General features: G+C 36.2%; 2 protein-coding genes across 3 annotated transcripts in view; both read right to left on the bottom strand.

The window, feature by feature from the left end:
• The window catches only part of LOC128545985 (uncharacterized), a 23,996-nt gene extending 21,081 nt beyond the window's left edge, over positions 1-2,915 (bottom strand). The window contains exon 1 of the mRNA XM_045300310.2: positions 2,707-2,915. Coding sequence (XP_045156245.2) covers positions 2,707-2,772 — 66 coding nt within the window. The 5' untranslated portion in view covers positions 2,773-2,915. The remainder of the gene's footprint in view (positions 1-2,706) is intronic.
• Positions 2,592-12,346, bottom strand: LOC123566657 (uncharacterized). 2 transcript variants are annotated; one of them, XM_053549547.1, is made up of 4 exons: positions 12,235-12,346; positions 6,529-7,091; positions 4,052-4,210; positions 2,592-3,215 (listed from the first exon to the last, which is right to left on the bottom strand). In XM_053549547.1, exons 2-4 carry the CDS (start codon positions 7,087-7,089, stop codon positions 2,901-2,903), a joined length of 1,035 nt encoding a protein of 344 aa, XP_053405522.1. In that variant the 5' UTR covers positions 7,090-7,091; positions 12,235-12,346; the 3' UTR covers positions 2,592-2,900. The 2 variants fall into 2 exon arrangements, with proteins under 2 accessions (XP_053405522.1, XP_053405523.1); XM_053549548.1 differs by lacking the exon at positions 12,235-12,346 and having other exon boundaries at positions 6,529-7,101.
• Positions 12,347-17,682: the final 5,336 nt, after the last annotated feature.

Genomic DNA, 17,682 nt, shown 5'->3' on the forward strand with positions numbered 1-17,682 from the left:
GTTTGCAAAATGTGGTCTCTATCCTGTTCACAAGCCAAACATAGCAAATTTAAGGGTCCATAACTCTGGAACCCATAAAGGGATCTGGCCAGATTTCAAAAGGAACCAAGATATAATGCCAATACAAGTTGTGTGCAAGTTTGATTAAAACTGAGTGCAAAATGTGGTCTCTATTGTGTTCACAAGAAACTAAGGACAGACGAACAACGGAAGAACGGACGACAAAGGGTGATCACAAAAGCTTACCGTGTCACTATGTGACAGGTGAGCTAATAAAGCGTATACCTCCGTATCTTCAGACATGAACAACAATTTAATGTTAAGACAAGGCAGTCTGAAAGACAGCTGAATTGCCTGCCACTGTTATGGATAGTGGAAGGTAAACTTTTGACTTTGAGCTGTGACCTTGGATCTTACACTGACATGACTGACTCGTGAATTTTGCACATCATGAAAATTCTTCAAGAGGTTTAGGAGATACAGAGCTCAAACCTTTGACCTTGAGTTGTGACTTTGACCTTGAGTTGACATAGCTGAATCATAACTTCTTGATGAGGTGATCATTTGACTCACGTTTACTGAAAATCCTTTAAGGGGTTTAGGAGATACAGAGTGGACACAAAATAGAAGGCTCAACCTTTGACATTGACCTTGAACCGACATGGCTGACTCATGAGTTCTGCACATTGTGCTTATGAGGTGATCATTTGACCCAGGTTTCATACGAATCCTTCAATGGGATTAGGAGATACAGATCAGACACAAAATGAAAACTCAAACCTTTGACCCCGAGTAGTGACTTTTTGACCTTGAGCCAACATGGCATACTTATAAGTTCTGCACATCACCTTGATGATATGATCATTTGACCCAAGTTTCATAAAAATCTTTCAACGAGTTTAGGATATACAGAGCAGTCACAAAATGGAAGGCTCAAACTTTTAACCCTAAGTTGTGACCTTGACCTTGAGCAGGCATGGCTGATTCATCTCATAAGTTCTGCACATCCTCTTGATGAGGTGATCATTTGACCCAATTTCATAAAATTCCTTTAAGGGGTTTAGAAAATACAGAGCGGACACAAAATGGAAGGCTTAAACCTTTGTCCTTGAGTTGTGACCTTGACCTTAAGCCGACATGGCTGTCTCATGACTTTTGCACATCATCTTGATGGGGTGATTATTTGACCTAAGTTTCATGACAAGAGCACCGCCTTGCAGGTGCTGCATGACGCTCATCTGATTTTTTGTATAATAGAAACATTCTTATACCCATGATTTTCTAAGTCTAAAAAAGGCCATCATTCTTGCAAAAAGCAGGATAGAGTTATGTTTCTTGATGTACAACCTCCGCTTATGATGTTGAAAAACTGTTGCAAGTTTTAAAGCAATAGCTTTGATAGTTTATGAGAAAAATTGACTTAAACATAATACTCAACCAAGAAAATGATTTTCTAAGTCCAAAAGGGGCAATAATTATTGCAAAAAGCAGGATGGAGTTATGTTGCTTGCTGTACAGGGTCAGCCTATGATGGTGAGCAAGTGTTGCAAGTTTCAAAGCAATAGCTTTGATAGTTTAAGAGAAAAAGTTGAAATAAACATAAAACTTAACCAAGAAATCTGGTATTTTCTAAGTCAAAAAGGGCCAAAAATCTTGCAAAAAGCAGGATGGAGTTATGTTTCTTGCTGTATAGGGTCAGCTTATGATGGTGAACAAGTGTTGCAAGTTTTAAAGCAGTAGCTTTGATAGTTTAGGAGAAAAGCTGACCTAAACATAAAACTTAACCAAGAAAACTGATTTTCTAAGTCCAAAAGGGGCAATAATTCTTGCAAAAAGCAGGATGGAGTTATGTTTCTTGATGTACATGGTCAGCTTATGATGGTGAACAAGTGTTGCAACTTTCAAAGCAATAGCTTTGATAGTTTAGGAGAAAAGTTGACCTAAACATAAAACGTAACCAAGAAATCTGATATTTTCTAAGTACAAAAGGGGCGATAATTCTTGCAAAAAGCAGAATGGAGTTATGTTTCTTGCTGTACAAGGTCAGCTTATGATGGTAAACAAGTGTTTCAAGTTTCAAAGCAATAGCTTTGATAGTTTAGGAGAAAAACTGACCTAAACATAAAACTTAACCAGGCAACGCCGACACCACTCAAGTGATTACTCATCTTTTTTTTCAAAAAATCAGATGAGCTCAAACTCCTTCAAGCAGTTTAAGAGATATGAAGCAGACACAAACATGTTACGGACTGACGGAAGGACAGACGGGGGCCATTCCTATACCCCCTCCCCTGGCCACGACTCTCCCACCACTCATTGCGGGGGATTAAAAAGTTATAACTCCATTTGTTCAGGCATGACAAACATTTTAATGTTATAAAGCGTCTCCGTTTTTTTCGGACATGAACTTCATTGAAATGGTTTTTATAGGTTACTAGATTTGTATCGAGAAATATGCACAAGTTCTGCAGCAGTATCATTCCGCGAAGAACAAGTGCATATTTCTCGATGCAAATCTAATCTTTTTATCACATACTTATACTAAACAAGTCAACTTGACTAACGTCTTCTATACTAGTATAAACGACGCTGACATCAAAGCTTTAATACACACAAGTTTAATGTATTATCATTGAAAAAAATTATGTAATGGTTTTATTACACTCCCACGACGTCAAACATGTGATAAAAGATAAAAGTGTATACCTTCGTTTGTTCATTTATGAGAGATTCCAGTGAAATCATTTTCATTTCCAGTGCAGATATCTTCATGTTAACTTCATCACAACTGTCCTTAGTCGCCAGACCTTCTGTTGATCTTTTTAAATCGCCCTTAGTCGCCAGACCTTCTGTTGATTTTTTTAAATCGCCCTTAGTCGCCAGACCTTCTGTTGATTGTTTTAAATCGTCCTTAGTCGCCAGACCTTCTGCTGATTTTTTAAATCGTCCTTAGTCGCCAGACCTTCTGTTGAATTTTTCAAATCGCCCTTAGTCGCCAGACCTTCTGTTGATTTTGTCAAATCGTCCTTAGTGGCAAGACCTTCTGTTGATTTTTTCAAATCGTCCTTAGTCGCTAGACCTTCTGTTGATTTTTTCAAATCGTCCTTAGTCGCTAGACCTTCTGTTGATCTTTTTATATTCTCGAATTCTTCTCTGATATCTCCAAGAACCTTCTTCATATTTTCAGTGGTTACAATGAAATCTTCATTCTTCAGCTGTTCAGATATATATAATTTTATGTTAAATTCTGTTAACAAGGGATGCTTTTTTTTCAAAATTGGCGGCGCTATAATTGGCAAACATTTAACGCGAATACTAAAGCAAAATAGTCATATAGAAAACAATCCTTTAAGTTTCTTTTACTTTTTCTGGCAAGCCAATTGTTGCATATTTATTCTTTATTATTTGACTCAAATTTGCCGCCAGATCTTTGTAGAACGTACAGGACCTGATAATTACATTAGCTATTTAGCATAAACTAACTGGCACATATTGATATATTGGATCAATATCGGTAAACTGATATCTGTTTATGATATTGGTTCCATGAGCCCGTATCAAAATCTTTTTATTTTGGTGGACAATGGCCTACATGTACCTTATAATAATACAACTGAAAGTTCACAAATTTACAACCATCTTAAAACCCAACATGTTTTGCAATTCCATCCCAAATCAAAAACACACTTATTTTGTAATGAAGAATATTCATGTATCCAACTCCTCCCCCATCCCCTCTCCTCCCTCCTCTCCCTCAAAAAAGGAGTTTGAGTTTGTTACAGGTCCCTGCGATCAGGATATCAGACATCAACATCTTAAGATGTCTGTCGGGAATACTTGCAAAACTTATATTTGCCAAGTAGTTATTGGAGGTAAACTAAAATAACAACAGAAGTTAAGAACACAAGTTTGTATCAACACTTTCATCAAATTTAGTTCGGACTGTTATAAATACGAATACAGTTTACATTTACTTATTTTTTAATCTTAATATAAAAATGAGAACACATATTTCACAAGGTCAGACAGTTGCAAAATGAATTGTACCAACCGCTTCAAGTTTCTTTACGGCGTCCTGGGCATCTTTTCGGTTGATGAGTTCCTTACCATCTTGCAGCACAGCAATCATATCATCTATGTAAGTATTTGCATCTGCCTCTTCTAGTTCCATGGTACTCGAGTGGAATATCTCGTTTCTGTATTGCCTCACCTGTTTCATTGAAACATGAGAAAGAACATTTATTTCGGTACTGGAATCTGTTGAAATTCTTCAAGAACACAGCTGTGTAAGTCCGTATGATGCGACTTTCCTCTCAAATACGTTTTACAGATGTAAGAGACATGTATTAAATGTTGCCAGAATCTTAGCTTGTACACAAAGCTAACAAAACAACAATTAACATGGATCTACACGTGTATATCTTTGTAAAAGTGCCTGCTTCAAATTTGTTATAATACAGGGACCACTATCTCGAACAATGTTGGTAAAGGACCCTCGTAGCAGATCTTACCTTCATCTCGAAAACCCCGTTAGTTAAGACCCCATATGTTAAGCCTCTTGACAGTTCTTGCAGCTTATAAAAACCTATCTATTTATATCTTTCAAAAGGTAAAAGTGTTAGTTTCTTATTTTTCCAAGCCAATATATGCGCAAAAGTAATTTTGAAGTTGTCTGTTCGCGCGTCCGTCCCTCGTCCGTCCGTTCCAACGAACATAATGTAACTAGTACATATTGTTGAATTTAGAATTTTTGTCAGTTATTGCTAGATAATATATACAAAAGTTTCATTTGTATCACCTGAACATTTAAGTAAATACAATTCAAAACATATTAATAACTGTTTGTGTGTTCGTCTGGGTCAGGTCATCGTTTCAGCAGTTCGTTTCGTATTTGTATGTATCGGCCTACGACGCCGTCTGAATAAAGTTATTATTACGTTGGGTATTTGATTGAAATCAAGTTTAATCAAAGGCCTGAAGGGTCTGAGAGTCGGCTAATGATTGATGTACTGGTAGTAGTCTACCAGTGTCAGTTTGTTTTTAGCTGTTTTTCCAAACTGAACAGAGATTTTGTTACAATAAATATCAATGAAGTGGACATTCAATCGATGCATAGTAAAACTTTGATTGCCATTATACAAGTATTTAAATCAAATATATTTCTCTTAAATTGAAGAGTGGTTCGCAAAAATAAAAATGCTGAAAGTACACAGAGGACATTTGTTTGTTTATCGTGAATATGGAATATATCTCACTGAGAAGTGAGAAAATTTCAAATATTTTCACGAGCGCGTAGCGCGAGTGAAAATGTGAAAAAAATTAATATGCAGCTTTTATTTGAATTTGTGAACATCATATTTGTTATTCTGTGACAAAAGGACATAAAATTAGTCACCTTAAACATATGCGCAAATGTATTACCAAATTCCCGCAGAATCGTTATTCGTGTTTATGCTTAATGGGTTACCGCTGAAGAATATACGTGGCTTTATTCGAGTATTGCACAATTACACTTCATAAATTTGACAGCTTACATCGTATATTGGTCATAGCAAATGGGATTGATGTAACTGAACTTCATCCGATCAATGCACTCTTTGAAATTAGAGACAATCTAATGAAACTACATCAATTCGCTGTGTTGTGAGGCCATTTAATGAGAATGAGAAATCGGGCGATAGCAAGGACTCGTCAAACGCTTTCAGCGTTTAGCCGACTAAAAAAAGTTGTCTTTTTACAACTGCTTATTTGAATAAATGTCAAAATTTGACGGGGATGTAATTCATCCAATGATCTCGAAATATTCCTGAATGCTGGAGATAATTTTCTCAATATGATCCTAAAATTAATTATATACTCCTGAAATGGTACACATTACTTTGATTCAAAAACATATAATATATCCGTTGATCTATATAAATTTCACAAACTGTGGTGGAACTATAATGCATAATTATTATAGAATTTCTATGAAATATACATATTTAGCCATGATCTGGTTTTAATTATATATCTAGGTAACCGTTTACGCACTAATAAACAAACAGAAAAATATTTCACAGCGAAAGCTATAGTTACAAAGAATTACTTTTACCCGACTATCATTAGCTGGACTTGCTTGAAAATGTATTAATTCGTTGAAGTAAATTCAACCACAAGAGTCGCCTCTAGATAATATATTTTACTTTATACGAGTGAACAGATGAAAACATGAAATATATGTTGTAACCAACATGTATTACTGCGGAGCATGACCATTTTATTCAAGATAGAGCCCCAAACTTGAAAAAGTTCGAATGATTTTCTTCTAAGAGATAAGAGTTATACGTGATTTGGAACAGATCAATTATAGTTACACAAAGGTTATAAGTGAACATATTCCTTACAATGCATGCATTACATGGTGTTGATACACGCACTATTGTGCCAGTGTTTGCTGGGACGCATATGTAAAAGTATTACAGGGATAACCGGCCGTCCGGTGTAACAATTCTAACAAAATTAGGTAAACATAACATACACCTTTACCTTAGAAAATACATTAGCAGCAACGAAGTTACATTGAACGTGCTTATGAAAATATTTGTTGTTGATGATCACATGCAGTAATCCCGTGCAGTCAGTGTCGGCTGCTGATGTCTTCTGATCATATCCCGGGGCGTTGATGAAACATTTAGCTATACTCCATGGATCTACAGTCCACTGCTGAGTTTTGGTGTTTTTCCAGGTAGGAGCTGGTGGTGCGGACGCATGGTTAGTTACAATATAGTCATAGATGGCGCTACATACGTTGTTTGGACAAGCAATTTTACCCTTCGTATAGCAGCAGTTACAGTTAGCTTGACCTAACGGACATTGATTCTTTCCTGTTTTTACATGGTCTGGTTTGAGAGTTTTTAGACCGCAATGACCACATGCCACAGTCGGTAGATTCTTTGTCTGTTTAATGTTATCTAAGATGTCTTTGTGCTGCTGTTTGGCGATGTCGTCACAAAAAGGCGCTAATCCTTCTTTTAAGTACCCCAAGCCAAGTCCGGCCTTCACCCATTGTCTGTACTCTTCTTTCTCTAATTGGCGTTTATGTGCCATCCCTATACAGCATAGACAAAACAAGTAATTGTTACTAAGTAATTACAACACACAAAGTATACAAGGTTTTGATAACATCATACGCAGTTTACCGGTCACGATCAGTCTACATACATGTACCAACTCTGAGCTATTTTCAGTTATTAATTAATCGGAAACCAATGTTCAGCTCAAGGTCACTGCGACCTTGACTTTTGAGGAACTAACCTCAAAATCAATAGGGGTCATTTGTCAGTCATGAACAGCCTAGCTAGGATATTTGAGGTACCTTAGATAAAGATTTCTTGGGTTATTGATCGGAAATATCCTGCTCAAGATAACTGCGGCACTGACCTTCAGGCAGCCAACCTCAAAGTCAATACAGATTGTTAACCGGGAAGATTGATGTCCCTACGCCGAAGCATTCTTCAGTTATCGACCGGAAATCAATTTTCTGCTTAAGATCATCACAATCATGACCTTAGAGCACAACCGGCCGCTATATGCATTGTTTTACTTGTATTTATGGCGTATAATTTTTATGTATATGTGCGTCCTTGCACATAATGTGCGGTGTATGTGAATTTCTTTAAATTTACACGCAGTATTTTCAACTGCACAGTCGGTGCTTTTGATCTTATATGTGGCGCATTGTAATGTACATATCCGGTGCTTTCAACTATATATGTGATGCATTTAAAATTATGAGCAAACTGCATTTTGAGCTTGAAATGTTACGAAAGTATTTTACGAAGTTTGCCGTTAACACTCGACATAGGATATTATTTGAGGGCATTCTGCCTCTTCAACGCCATTTTCTTAGCCCTATACATTCAAAGGCATGCAATGCCAGTACACAAACAGTCTCTGTGCTATTTTTTCCGCCGGTGCAAACATTTGAAAAATACTCTTGTAATCTATGCCAGATGTTTTCGGAAATGCTCGTTATTTTTTTAAATAAACTTGCTCTCATATTGTTGTTTTACCATAATGAAATAAGAACCACATTGAAATCACCGCAAATACAGTTGAAAGTACTGAGTATGAAAATCGAACCACTACGACTGATGCTGTTGAAACAATCGCATATAAAGGGTACAAGGAAAGTTCGTTCCAATAGCAAAAACATTGTAAGTATTAAATGTTGATATGTTAACGTAATTCTGCTATAGAAACTTGATTAAGTTCAGACTTTCTCTGGAGAAAAAAATTATTCTACGTAGTTCAGTAATGTTCAAATTTTGAAAATAAACCAGCATTTTTTTTCTTTCTGAATTTCGTTGACTCTAACACAAACATTTTATGTCAGATTTTCATATAGTATTGGTACAATGCCAATTTATAACTACTATAATGTACAACCAAACAAAAAGCTTCTAAACATTTTGTAACATACACATGTACATGTATATATTGTTAGTATGGAATTGGCCTACCCACGTAAAGATTAGTGAAAATGCCATTTTCTACAAAAAAATAAATATTAAAGGGCAATTTTTCACCGAATGTCGTACTGAATTTACTCAAAAGCAGAACCTAAAACATGGTCATTTGTAGTCTTTTAGTTAATAGTACGTACCTTTCCTGTTATCTGTAACGCACATTATTTACACCCTTTACACGTACCTTTAAATACATACACACAACAGAAACCACCACATTTAATTTAGGCCTAACTAAACTAAAGGAACCAGCGTTGGAGCCATCTGATCTAATCGCGTAATGGCTGCCAGGTATTTGGACACTAATTTTTCACTTGGCATGGCAACAAAGGTCTAAATTGATGCTAGTTTTTGTTTAAATTTCATTGTGGATGTATTGTTGACATTTTGGTAGGAAAAATGGGAGAGCAGGTTGTATTTAGTGAAGTCAAGCTCCATTTTAGTATGAGTAGTACTTCCAGGTCACAGCAGTGTGATTTTGATGTCAGTTTACAGTAAGTAAATGTGATCAGAGAAATCTCTCTTAGAAGATATATGACCCCTACTTTTCTCTTCTTTTTATATCAGTTTTATCATAACTCTTTAAAATGAGGTAAGGATTTGTTCTCTGAAATGGGTCTAGCTATGTTTGGTAGCTCTTTGAAAAAGGTCAGTTTTATATAGAATATATACTGGTTGGGAACCATTTTCCGGACACATTTTCATATTTCGGCTCCATTATTCCCTAAATAAGATATCTGACACAAATGAAGCCCATACTGCACATACTTCAGCTCCTCCCACATCCGATGTTGTAATCAGCATCGCGTTGTGACGTAAAATATGGGTTCCATGGGCCCTCAAATGGGGTCACTAAAATGAGTTATTTTTCCCGTCAGGTAAACCAGTTTCCGGACAAATATTTTGACGGTGTTTTGTTGTTAATTTGATATCAAAATAAGTAATTAAACTATTTCTACACATTTCTTTATCATTCAACTCTTCAAAATTACACATGAAACATAACCCGACTTTCAATAGCAGCTATGAAAGCAAACCGAGGTTGACTATAAAAAACTCGAATTTCGTCTTATACGAATTCTTGCTAATTCCAATAGATATAGAATAAAATTAGTGCAAAAATCGACAGACCTGCATCTTACGTAACTTTTAGCGTGAAATTAAAAGTAGAACATGTTATCAGCAGACAATCATTATGTAGTTTGAATATTTCTTGATACCTCGGCATGTGTGAACTACTGCGCATGCGCAATGCTATCTTCATGCCCCGTTAAGACAGAAAGTTGTTTTGTAAACGCAGGTGAGTTATCACCAAAAACCCTAACATTACATAGCCTTATAAAATAGTGGTTTGTTGTAGACATAAAGACTAAACATCTAAATTATCTAGAGGAAACAATTCCATGAATAACAACGAAATAAAGCGGATATTACACGTGTCCGGAAACTGGTCCTGTCCGGAAAATGATTCCCAACCAGTAGGGAAAACTATTTAGGCTATTGTGACCTTTAAGCTGAGATGACTGCATATGTAGCTCAATCCCACCGTATGAAAACCAGCCGATATACAGTTGCAAGTACCTCGTATACAACAGGATGCATGTCGTATAAAGTTAGAATTAGTATAAATATAGATGATAGCTATCCATATACAGAAAGCATCACATATACACCTGAAAGCACTGCATATCAAGTTCAAAACATCGCAAATATTGAAAAATAAAACACCACATAAACAGCGCATTGTTTTGCGAGGCACTGTAAATACTCATACTACATAAAGTGTTAAATCAATATCAGAAGACCGCTATGTCTTTCCATAAGGAAATAATGCTATTATACCATTGTACCTAGCCCGATCGATAAACTTTTTGTGTGACAGGTAAAATATAAATCAATTCAGTATTCATTACATGTTATTTGATACATAACTACGTGCGATTTTGTTCAGAGATCTCAATATTTTGAATAAGAAATATAACAACTAAAGGGAGCACAAAGCCAAGTTAAAAGCAATGGCCTACAGATCGTGCGACAAGAAAAAGAAAAAAATAAGGTATCAGGAAACTAATGCTATATTTCTTAACATGGCATTGAAACTTAACAACTGACATACTATATGTTAAGGAAACATGCGAATCTGTTGTTTTACTAAGTTTTACTTTGAAACTTTTGTAACGCTTTACTCGCGGTACCGAAGTATTTAATTTGTATTGCTGTGGCGCCCAAGGTTCGACTCCCGAACTAGGCATTTTTCGTCTTGATTTGAAAATTTTAAGAGAGTGTAGAAACAAAACACTCATTTTCTAATGTTCTAATGTTCGTAATATGACCAAACTTCAATTCTATATAAAGACCATTTAAGCCAAAAACAGAAAAAGGACACACATGAGAATTTGTTGTTTTTACTAAGTTTTACTCTGAAACATTTGCAACGCTTTACTATTATCGTGGCTCTCTAGGTTCGAATCCCGACTCAGGCATCTTTTTCTCTTGATTATAAAATTTTAAGAGAGTATAGAAAAAAAACTCATGTTCTAATGTTTGTAATATGACTAAACTTCAATTTTAAAGAAAGACCATTTTTCGCCAAGAAACAAAAAAAGGACATTAGAATGATAGGATTATTTTGTATTCTTTATTTTGCCGGAAATTTGTACAATTTGGACGAACCATTGAAGAAATTTCTTAATTGCTTAAATAAACTCAGCGCCGCCATGATTGCCTTGAATCACATTTTTCCTGCGCGTGCTTTAAACATTAATTTTCATGACATCATAGATTTAGATGACAGAAAACCTTTAAACTGAAGAAGTGAAAACAAAACAAACTCATAGACAGGTTTTATTCGTTTTTAGCGCTGACAGAAATTATTGAAACAATTTAGTATATAGTATTTTAGTAATATGTAAGTATGTTAATGTGGTAAACATCGTTATTATGAAGAAATACCGACAGTCCTTCATATTGGATAATGATTTTAGTTCACATATAGCATGTAAAATTACGTCGCATACGAACATTTGACGTTGCACCGCCTCCGTGTTACTAGCGATATACAAATATCGTTACCTTTTGAAGTATGTTTTAACTTCGAAATTTATATATATATATATATTATTTAACGTCGCACCGATACATGATAGGTCATATGGCGACTTTCCAGCTTTAATGGTGGAGGAAGACCCCAGGTGCCCCTCGTTCATTATTTCATCACGAGCGGGCACCTGGGTAGAACCACCGACCTTCCGTAAGCCAGCTGGATCTGCAAATAAAATTTCGTTTGTAGATATTGAAAAGTGTTTGATTTGCAGACGTTTTCTGTGTAATTCTACATCCGATGTATGTTTGACACAATTATGTGGACATGAGTAGTGATCCGCCATTTTCCATTTTGTTTATTTGTTGCCAGGGAAAAACATGGTTACCATATTGATTAAATGTTTAAATGTTCATATATTTTTTCATTAAAGGCCGAGTTTGAAAATACTTGCACTTTCTTAAATAATTCAAAAAAATCATAACAGACAGATTTAATGTTAGAGCAACGATGTCTTTCCCCGCTTTAAGGAGGGCTAAAGTCTTTGTTTCGATTTCAGGTAGGCCAAAATAATAGCTTTGCAGTTTTATGTATTAAATATTCAACATTCTACAACTTATTTGTATAGCTACTAACATCACATGAACATTTTTATTATAATTAGTAAAGGTAAATAGTACTTACCTAAATATACAGTCTTATATTTTTTTATCCAGGGCTCATTTCAGCCATGTCTACCTTGGGGAAAATACAACATTGTTTACGCATGCGCTAATGTCTCACTGCGCATGTCAATATCAATATATCAACTGATTTTAATCATATTAATTACAGGCACCGTATGCATGTGAAATGAACTGTTTCATTGGTGTATAATAAATTCTACAAAAAAAAAAAAGATTTTAAAGTATAATGTAAATATAAGGGAACGTAACAAGGGATAAAATAAGTTTTTAAGTAATTCGAGTTGTTTACCATTGCCCTTGTCCATAGAGAAGTTTTATGTTCTCCATACTTGGACCATCCGAAAGGGGTATGTACACATTTGTTTTGCTTTTGTTTTGGTTTAACGTTGCACCGACAAAATTATAGGTCACAAAGCGACTTTACAGCCTAATGGTGGAGTAAGAACACATGTGCCGCTCCGTGCATTATTTCATCACGAGGGATCACTAACCTTTCCGTAAGCCAGCTGGATGGCTTCCTCACATGAACACTCCGACGCCCGTAGTCAGGTTCGAACCAACACCTGTGAGAGGCTAGTGATTTGAAGCTAGAAACCTTAATCACTCGGCTGAGACCCCTGATAACACTTTTCTGCTGGATTAAACAAATACGCTAACACCCTTACACTTGTTGAGGCATTGAATATAGACATTGAGCTGACAATTGACACCCCATCCATCCCATTAGTAATACTTCTTCACTTATCTTCTAAAAATACATACCTAGAAATACGTATCTTTCCTTGAGATTTGCCATCTGGTGGCTTTTTTTACGTTACCTATAACGTGTGTAAGAAATTATTGACATACACTGTTGTTTGTCTTCAATGCTTTACAAATTACAGAATATGTTACGTATATAGGGAATTGTATAAATGTAAATTTAGTTATAAAAATTGAAAAGTCGGGCGAAATTCAGCGGGCAGATGTAAGGCGGAGCGACATTCTGCGGCGCGACATTAGGTCTTAAACATATTTATTTCATAATCTACATTTATGCATGACAACTGACAAATATACATACAATAGCAAAAGGAAGTGAACGATAGAATTAAACTAAAATAGCTCCTCTTTTCGCAGATGAATTAAATACAATGAATGCATTGAATATACGATCTAAAATACATTACATTGGAAAAAGCTATTTTATTAAACTATGAAATTAAAAAAAAGGGGTAGACAAAACAATTTTGAAATGTTGTGGCAATGAGTACGGAATGATTAGCTAATAATCTGAAATTTATTCAGCATTCCTATTGAGCAGTAGTAGTTAAAAGTAGTAACTATGTATGGTGTAAAAATGTCACTAGTTGACTGCATACAGAATTATGAAATAACTACCGCAAATGCCAACTAGCAGGAGATAATAGCAAACATTGAAGAATTGTGGCGTGTATATTGAGTATAGAAGGGAGGTAATTTCAAGAAAGAAGATTGAAAAGTCGAGGAATGGTTAGGGTTTGTGTGACTTATTAGAATGAAAATGTACTATTTATTGTCACCTCGCCATTACGCTTTATAAAGTGATGTACAGCATCAAATATCAGCTTGTTTTGTTGCAAACTTAAGTTATCATCGCCGTAGAGTAGATTCTTAGCGAGATGTCCGCTAGAGGTCTTATGCTGTCAAAGGGTACTGTTCTGATATCGTTGAAGTTGGAACAAAGGCATAGATAATGGTATATTGTTTCAATACCTCAAAATGTATAGAGAGGCGATCCGAAAATAAGTCTTGGTTGAGACCCAAAACTCAGTCCTAAGACAAGTGTGAATAACTGCTCACCAGGCACCATAAAGAACAGGGTATGTTGGTATTCTTGTAGGGTTAGCAAGAGTCTAAACTTTTGACCTGTTTGTCCTCGTAGGATAGAGCAGCCTTGCTGTCAACTGCGGATCGAAGAAAGGAATTTATATGTTGGACGGTTCTACCACGGTTATTGAGGAGATTGTCGCATCATTTCATTATCACGTTTGTGTAGCCTGTCGTACAGTATCAGGGACAAGGAACCACAGGTGCCATCTTAAAGAAAAGTGCAAGTTTATGTTTGCGTTGCCTTTTCCCATAGGGGCTCCCATCCTGTTTCGTGCTGTAAATTTCGAAGATGGAGCATAGTTTGGTACAACCAGTGACAATACGGGCAACCGTGTTTTGAATTGTTCCCAGATCATCTGTCACGTATTCACTACAGTTGTCCCAAACTACAACTGCATATTATATAATTGGGCGAATAAATAAATGAAAGATAAATGACTCCAAGTGAGTTTCTATCAATTTGGTTTCTCAGCAGTTTCATGATGTTGTTTCTAGTCCAGGCCTTAGATTTTATCAAATCAAACGAAAGGATGAAATGGTTTTCTCTTAATACGAGAGATTCCGATTTTGCATGCAGTTCTTATTTCTATATAGAAATTATGACCGCTGTCGATTATTGTCAAGGGGGGGGGGCGTATTCTTAGGTATGTAAAGTTCACAAGCCATGTTTCACCCCATTCCGTAATCATGTTAACATCAGATTTTAGTTGAGTAGCTACTACAATAGGAAATTCCACGATCATAAGCTGACTGGTGTCTTTTGCGAAAAGGTTTAAATTGATTCAATTTCGGTGACAATGTCATTGTAAATATATCCAGAAACCAAATAGTTGAGACTTGAGGGCTTTGTCTTAGCGATGCTTGAAGACGCTCTAGGAATACCAACAGCAGTAAACCAGTTCCAGGAGGCTTGTCGCATTCTATCAAAAGCCTATGGTGAAACTGCAAAAGAATGTGCAAATGCATACTTCTGTTATGGACAAGCTTTGTTAGATTTGGCTCGAATGGAGAATGGAGTGCTGGGAAACGCCATCCTCTCAAACCTGTTTGAGAGATGCAGCAGATTCACGCGGGTACTAGCTGTCTTAAGCACGGTGACAAACCCTATCAAAATTCTTGCAGATGACAAAAAATATAACCCTTTCTTCGCCAAACACAAAAGCAGATTAGTAACAAGTGAAAATAGTAGTGTCTCGGAAGAAATTAAACAGACGTTAGAATTTTTTTTCCAAAGACTTTCACAATACCATAAGTGAAATGGGGCTATAATTGGATTGTATAGAATCTGATGGAGGCGTGTGTGTGTGCATAGATGAACAAGAAAGAAATAAATGCGCATATAAAGTAATAAGCTGGAATGAAAGAATTTTAATGTGTTTACCTTTGTTCGTGTATTAATTTATGAGAGCAAGGGACAGTAAAATTTGAAATTCTACAATTCTGCGTTGATATCAGTGCGAATAAAGTCATAAAAAGTCCAATTTAGAGAAATACCAGAAGAGTGTAGAATGGATGTATTGCATATACTTAGCACTTCATCATGTAACATTTCCAACCTGCCAATTCCGTTTCCTCTTTTATAAAGACGAGAAAAGCTCCGGTGTTAGGACACTAAATTTCAAGGCAAAAATGACCCAAAATGCACACCTTACGCTACCTGTACCTTATTCAGCGCAAATGTCTGACATAAAACATATGTGTACTTTAAAGTACGTGACCAGGCGAAAATAATGGCGGTAAGAAAAGTGTCTCGTGACCGTTTTCTTTGCAAATTTGAGTTGAATCTAGATGGACTGATGACCGTTTCCGTTTCGTCCGTTACCTCAAACTCCCCGCAGCGATTACTTCCCCTTACTGTTCATTAATCACTGCTATTACGAGTTGTTTAAACCAGATTTCGTTATAAGAACAGAACAGAAAAATGGTGAATAATAATAATAATAATATAAAACAAAAATCACAACCCAGAGGTCCAGATATAACTTTTGAATCTAAAGGGTACAGTATTCCTTTTTTTTTCGGAAAGTTACGCATTGATGTGTTTTTAGCTCACCTGAGCCAAAGGCTCATGGTGAGCTTTTGTGACCGCTCAATGTCCGTCGTCCGTCGTGTCTCGTCCGTCCGTCAACATTTTCTAAAAAAATCTTATTCTTTAAAACCACTGAGCAGAACAATACCAAGCTTCACAGGAATGATCCTTGGGTGGCCCCGTTCAAAATTATTCAAAGAATTGAATTTCATGCAGAACTCTGGTTGCCATGGCAACCGAAATGAAAAACTTTAAAAAATCTTCTCATCCAAAACCTCAGGGCTTAGGGCTTTCATATCTGGTATGTAGTATCATCTAATGGTTCTCTACCAAGATTATTCAAATTATCTCCCTAGGGACAAATATGGTCCCGTCCCAGGGGTCACATGGTTTACATAAGAGTTATATAGGGAAAACTTTGAAAATCTTCTTGTACAAAACCGCATGGCCTAGGGCTTTTATATTTGGTATGTACCATCATCTTGTGGTTTTCTACCAAGAATATTCAAATTATCCCCCTTGGGTCAAATATGGCCCCGCCCCAAAGGTCCCAAGTTTTACATAGACTGATATTGGGGAAAAAAGTTTAAAAATCTTCTTGTCTGAAGCCACAAGACATAGGCCTTTGATATTTGGTTTGTGGCATTGTCTTATGGTCCTCAACCAAAATTGTTCAAATTGTACCCCTGGGGTTAAAAGAGGCCCTACCCCGGGGTCACTTAGTTATTATATGAGTTATATAGGAAAAATACTTAAGAAATTATCTGATCCTGTTTCAAAGACTGTTTAATTATAATTACCTGATGACTCCAAGTAATATGATGTCACTTGACTGTGACCTTGACCTGCTGACTTGCTTTCTTGTTTTTCAAGATACAGCCTTAAAATTTGGATGACATACACAGTTTTGCACACCTATCTTAAAACTGACTTTCATTGACCATGAATTTAACCTACTGACTACTGACTTTCTTAATATTTTAGCATCAGTTTGACATTTGAAACATGTAGCTCATATTTCTCAGGTGAGCGATCCAGGGTCATCATGACCCTCTTGTTTTTATTTATTTGCAGTGTAGTCTGTTACACAGATCTGTCTTATCGAATACAGATAATATGTAGTATTTAACACGTGGAAGAGTCTGTTTGCAGTTTCATGTGCCTTTCTCACTCGTCTCGTGGTATCTCGTGAATGCAGCGGTTCATCATCATCATTTTCATCTTCAGTAATCGCCTCACTCTAGAAGAGTCATAATGAACACAATGTAGGTAACCGCTCTGGGGAGCTTGCTGTAAACTCAGGTAAAAGTTTAGACCTGACGATAGAAGCACTTATACTTTTTGCACAATAACGAATCAAACCCTCACCCTTACCAAAATTAAATATTTGCTGCAAATTTGCCTTAATGTTGTGGTAAATTTGCCGCAAACATTTTAGTTTACCAGAACAGAGTGATAAATGTTTGCAGGAGTCTGACGTTAGCGGCGATCTTTCGGCAAGCGTTTCAGTGACTTTGCAGCAAACTCACCACAGACTTTACAAAATAAATAGTCTGCTATAACATC

This window comes from Mercenaria mercenaria, chromosome 8 (assembly GCF_021730395.1).
Source record: "Mercenaria mercenaria strain notata chromosome 8, MADL_Memer_1, whole genome shotgun sequence".
NCBI lineage: Eukaryota > Metazoa > Mollusca > Bivalvia > Venerida > Veneridae > Mercenaria > Mercenaria mercenaria.

Excerpts from the sequence above, each read along its gene's own strand:
- LOC123566657 (XM_053549547.1), bottom strand. The coding sequence starts at position 7,089 with ATGGCACATAAACGCCAATTAGAGAAAGAAGAGTACAGACAATGGGTG. Across the intron at positions 4,211-6,528 it reads CTGCTAATGTATTTTCTAAG|GTGAGGCAATACAGAAACGA; the intron begins GTAAAGGTGTAT and ends TCAATGAAACAG. Across the intron at positions 3,216-4,051 it reads CCGTAAAGAAACTTGAAGCG|CTGAAGAATGAAGATTTCAT; the intron begins GTTGGTACAATT and ends ATATCTGAACAG.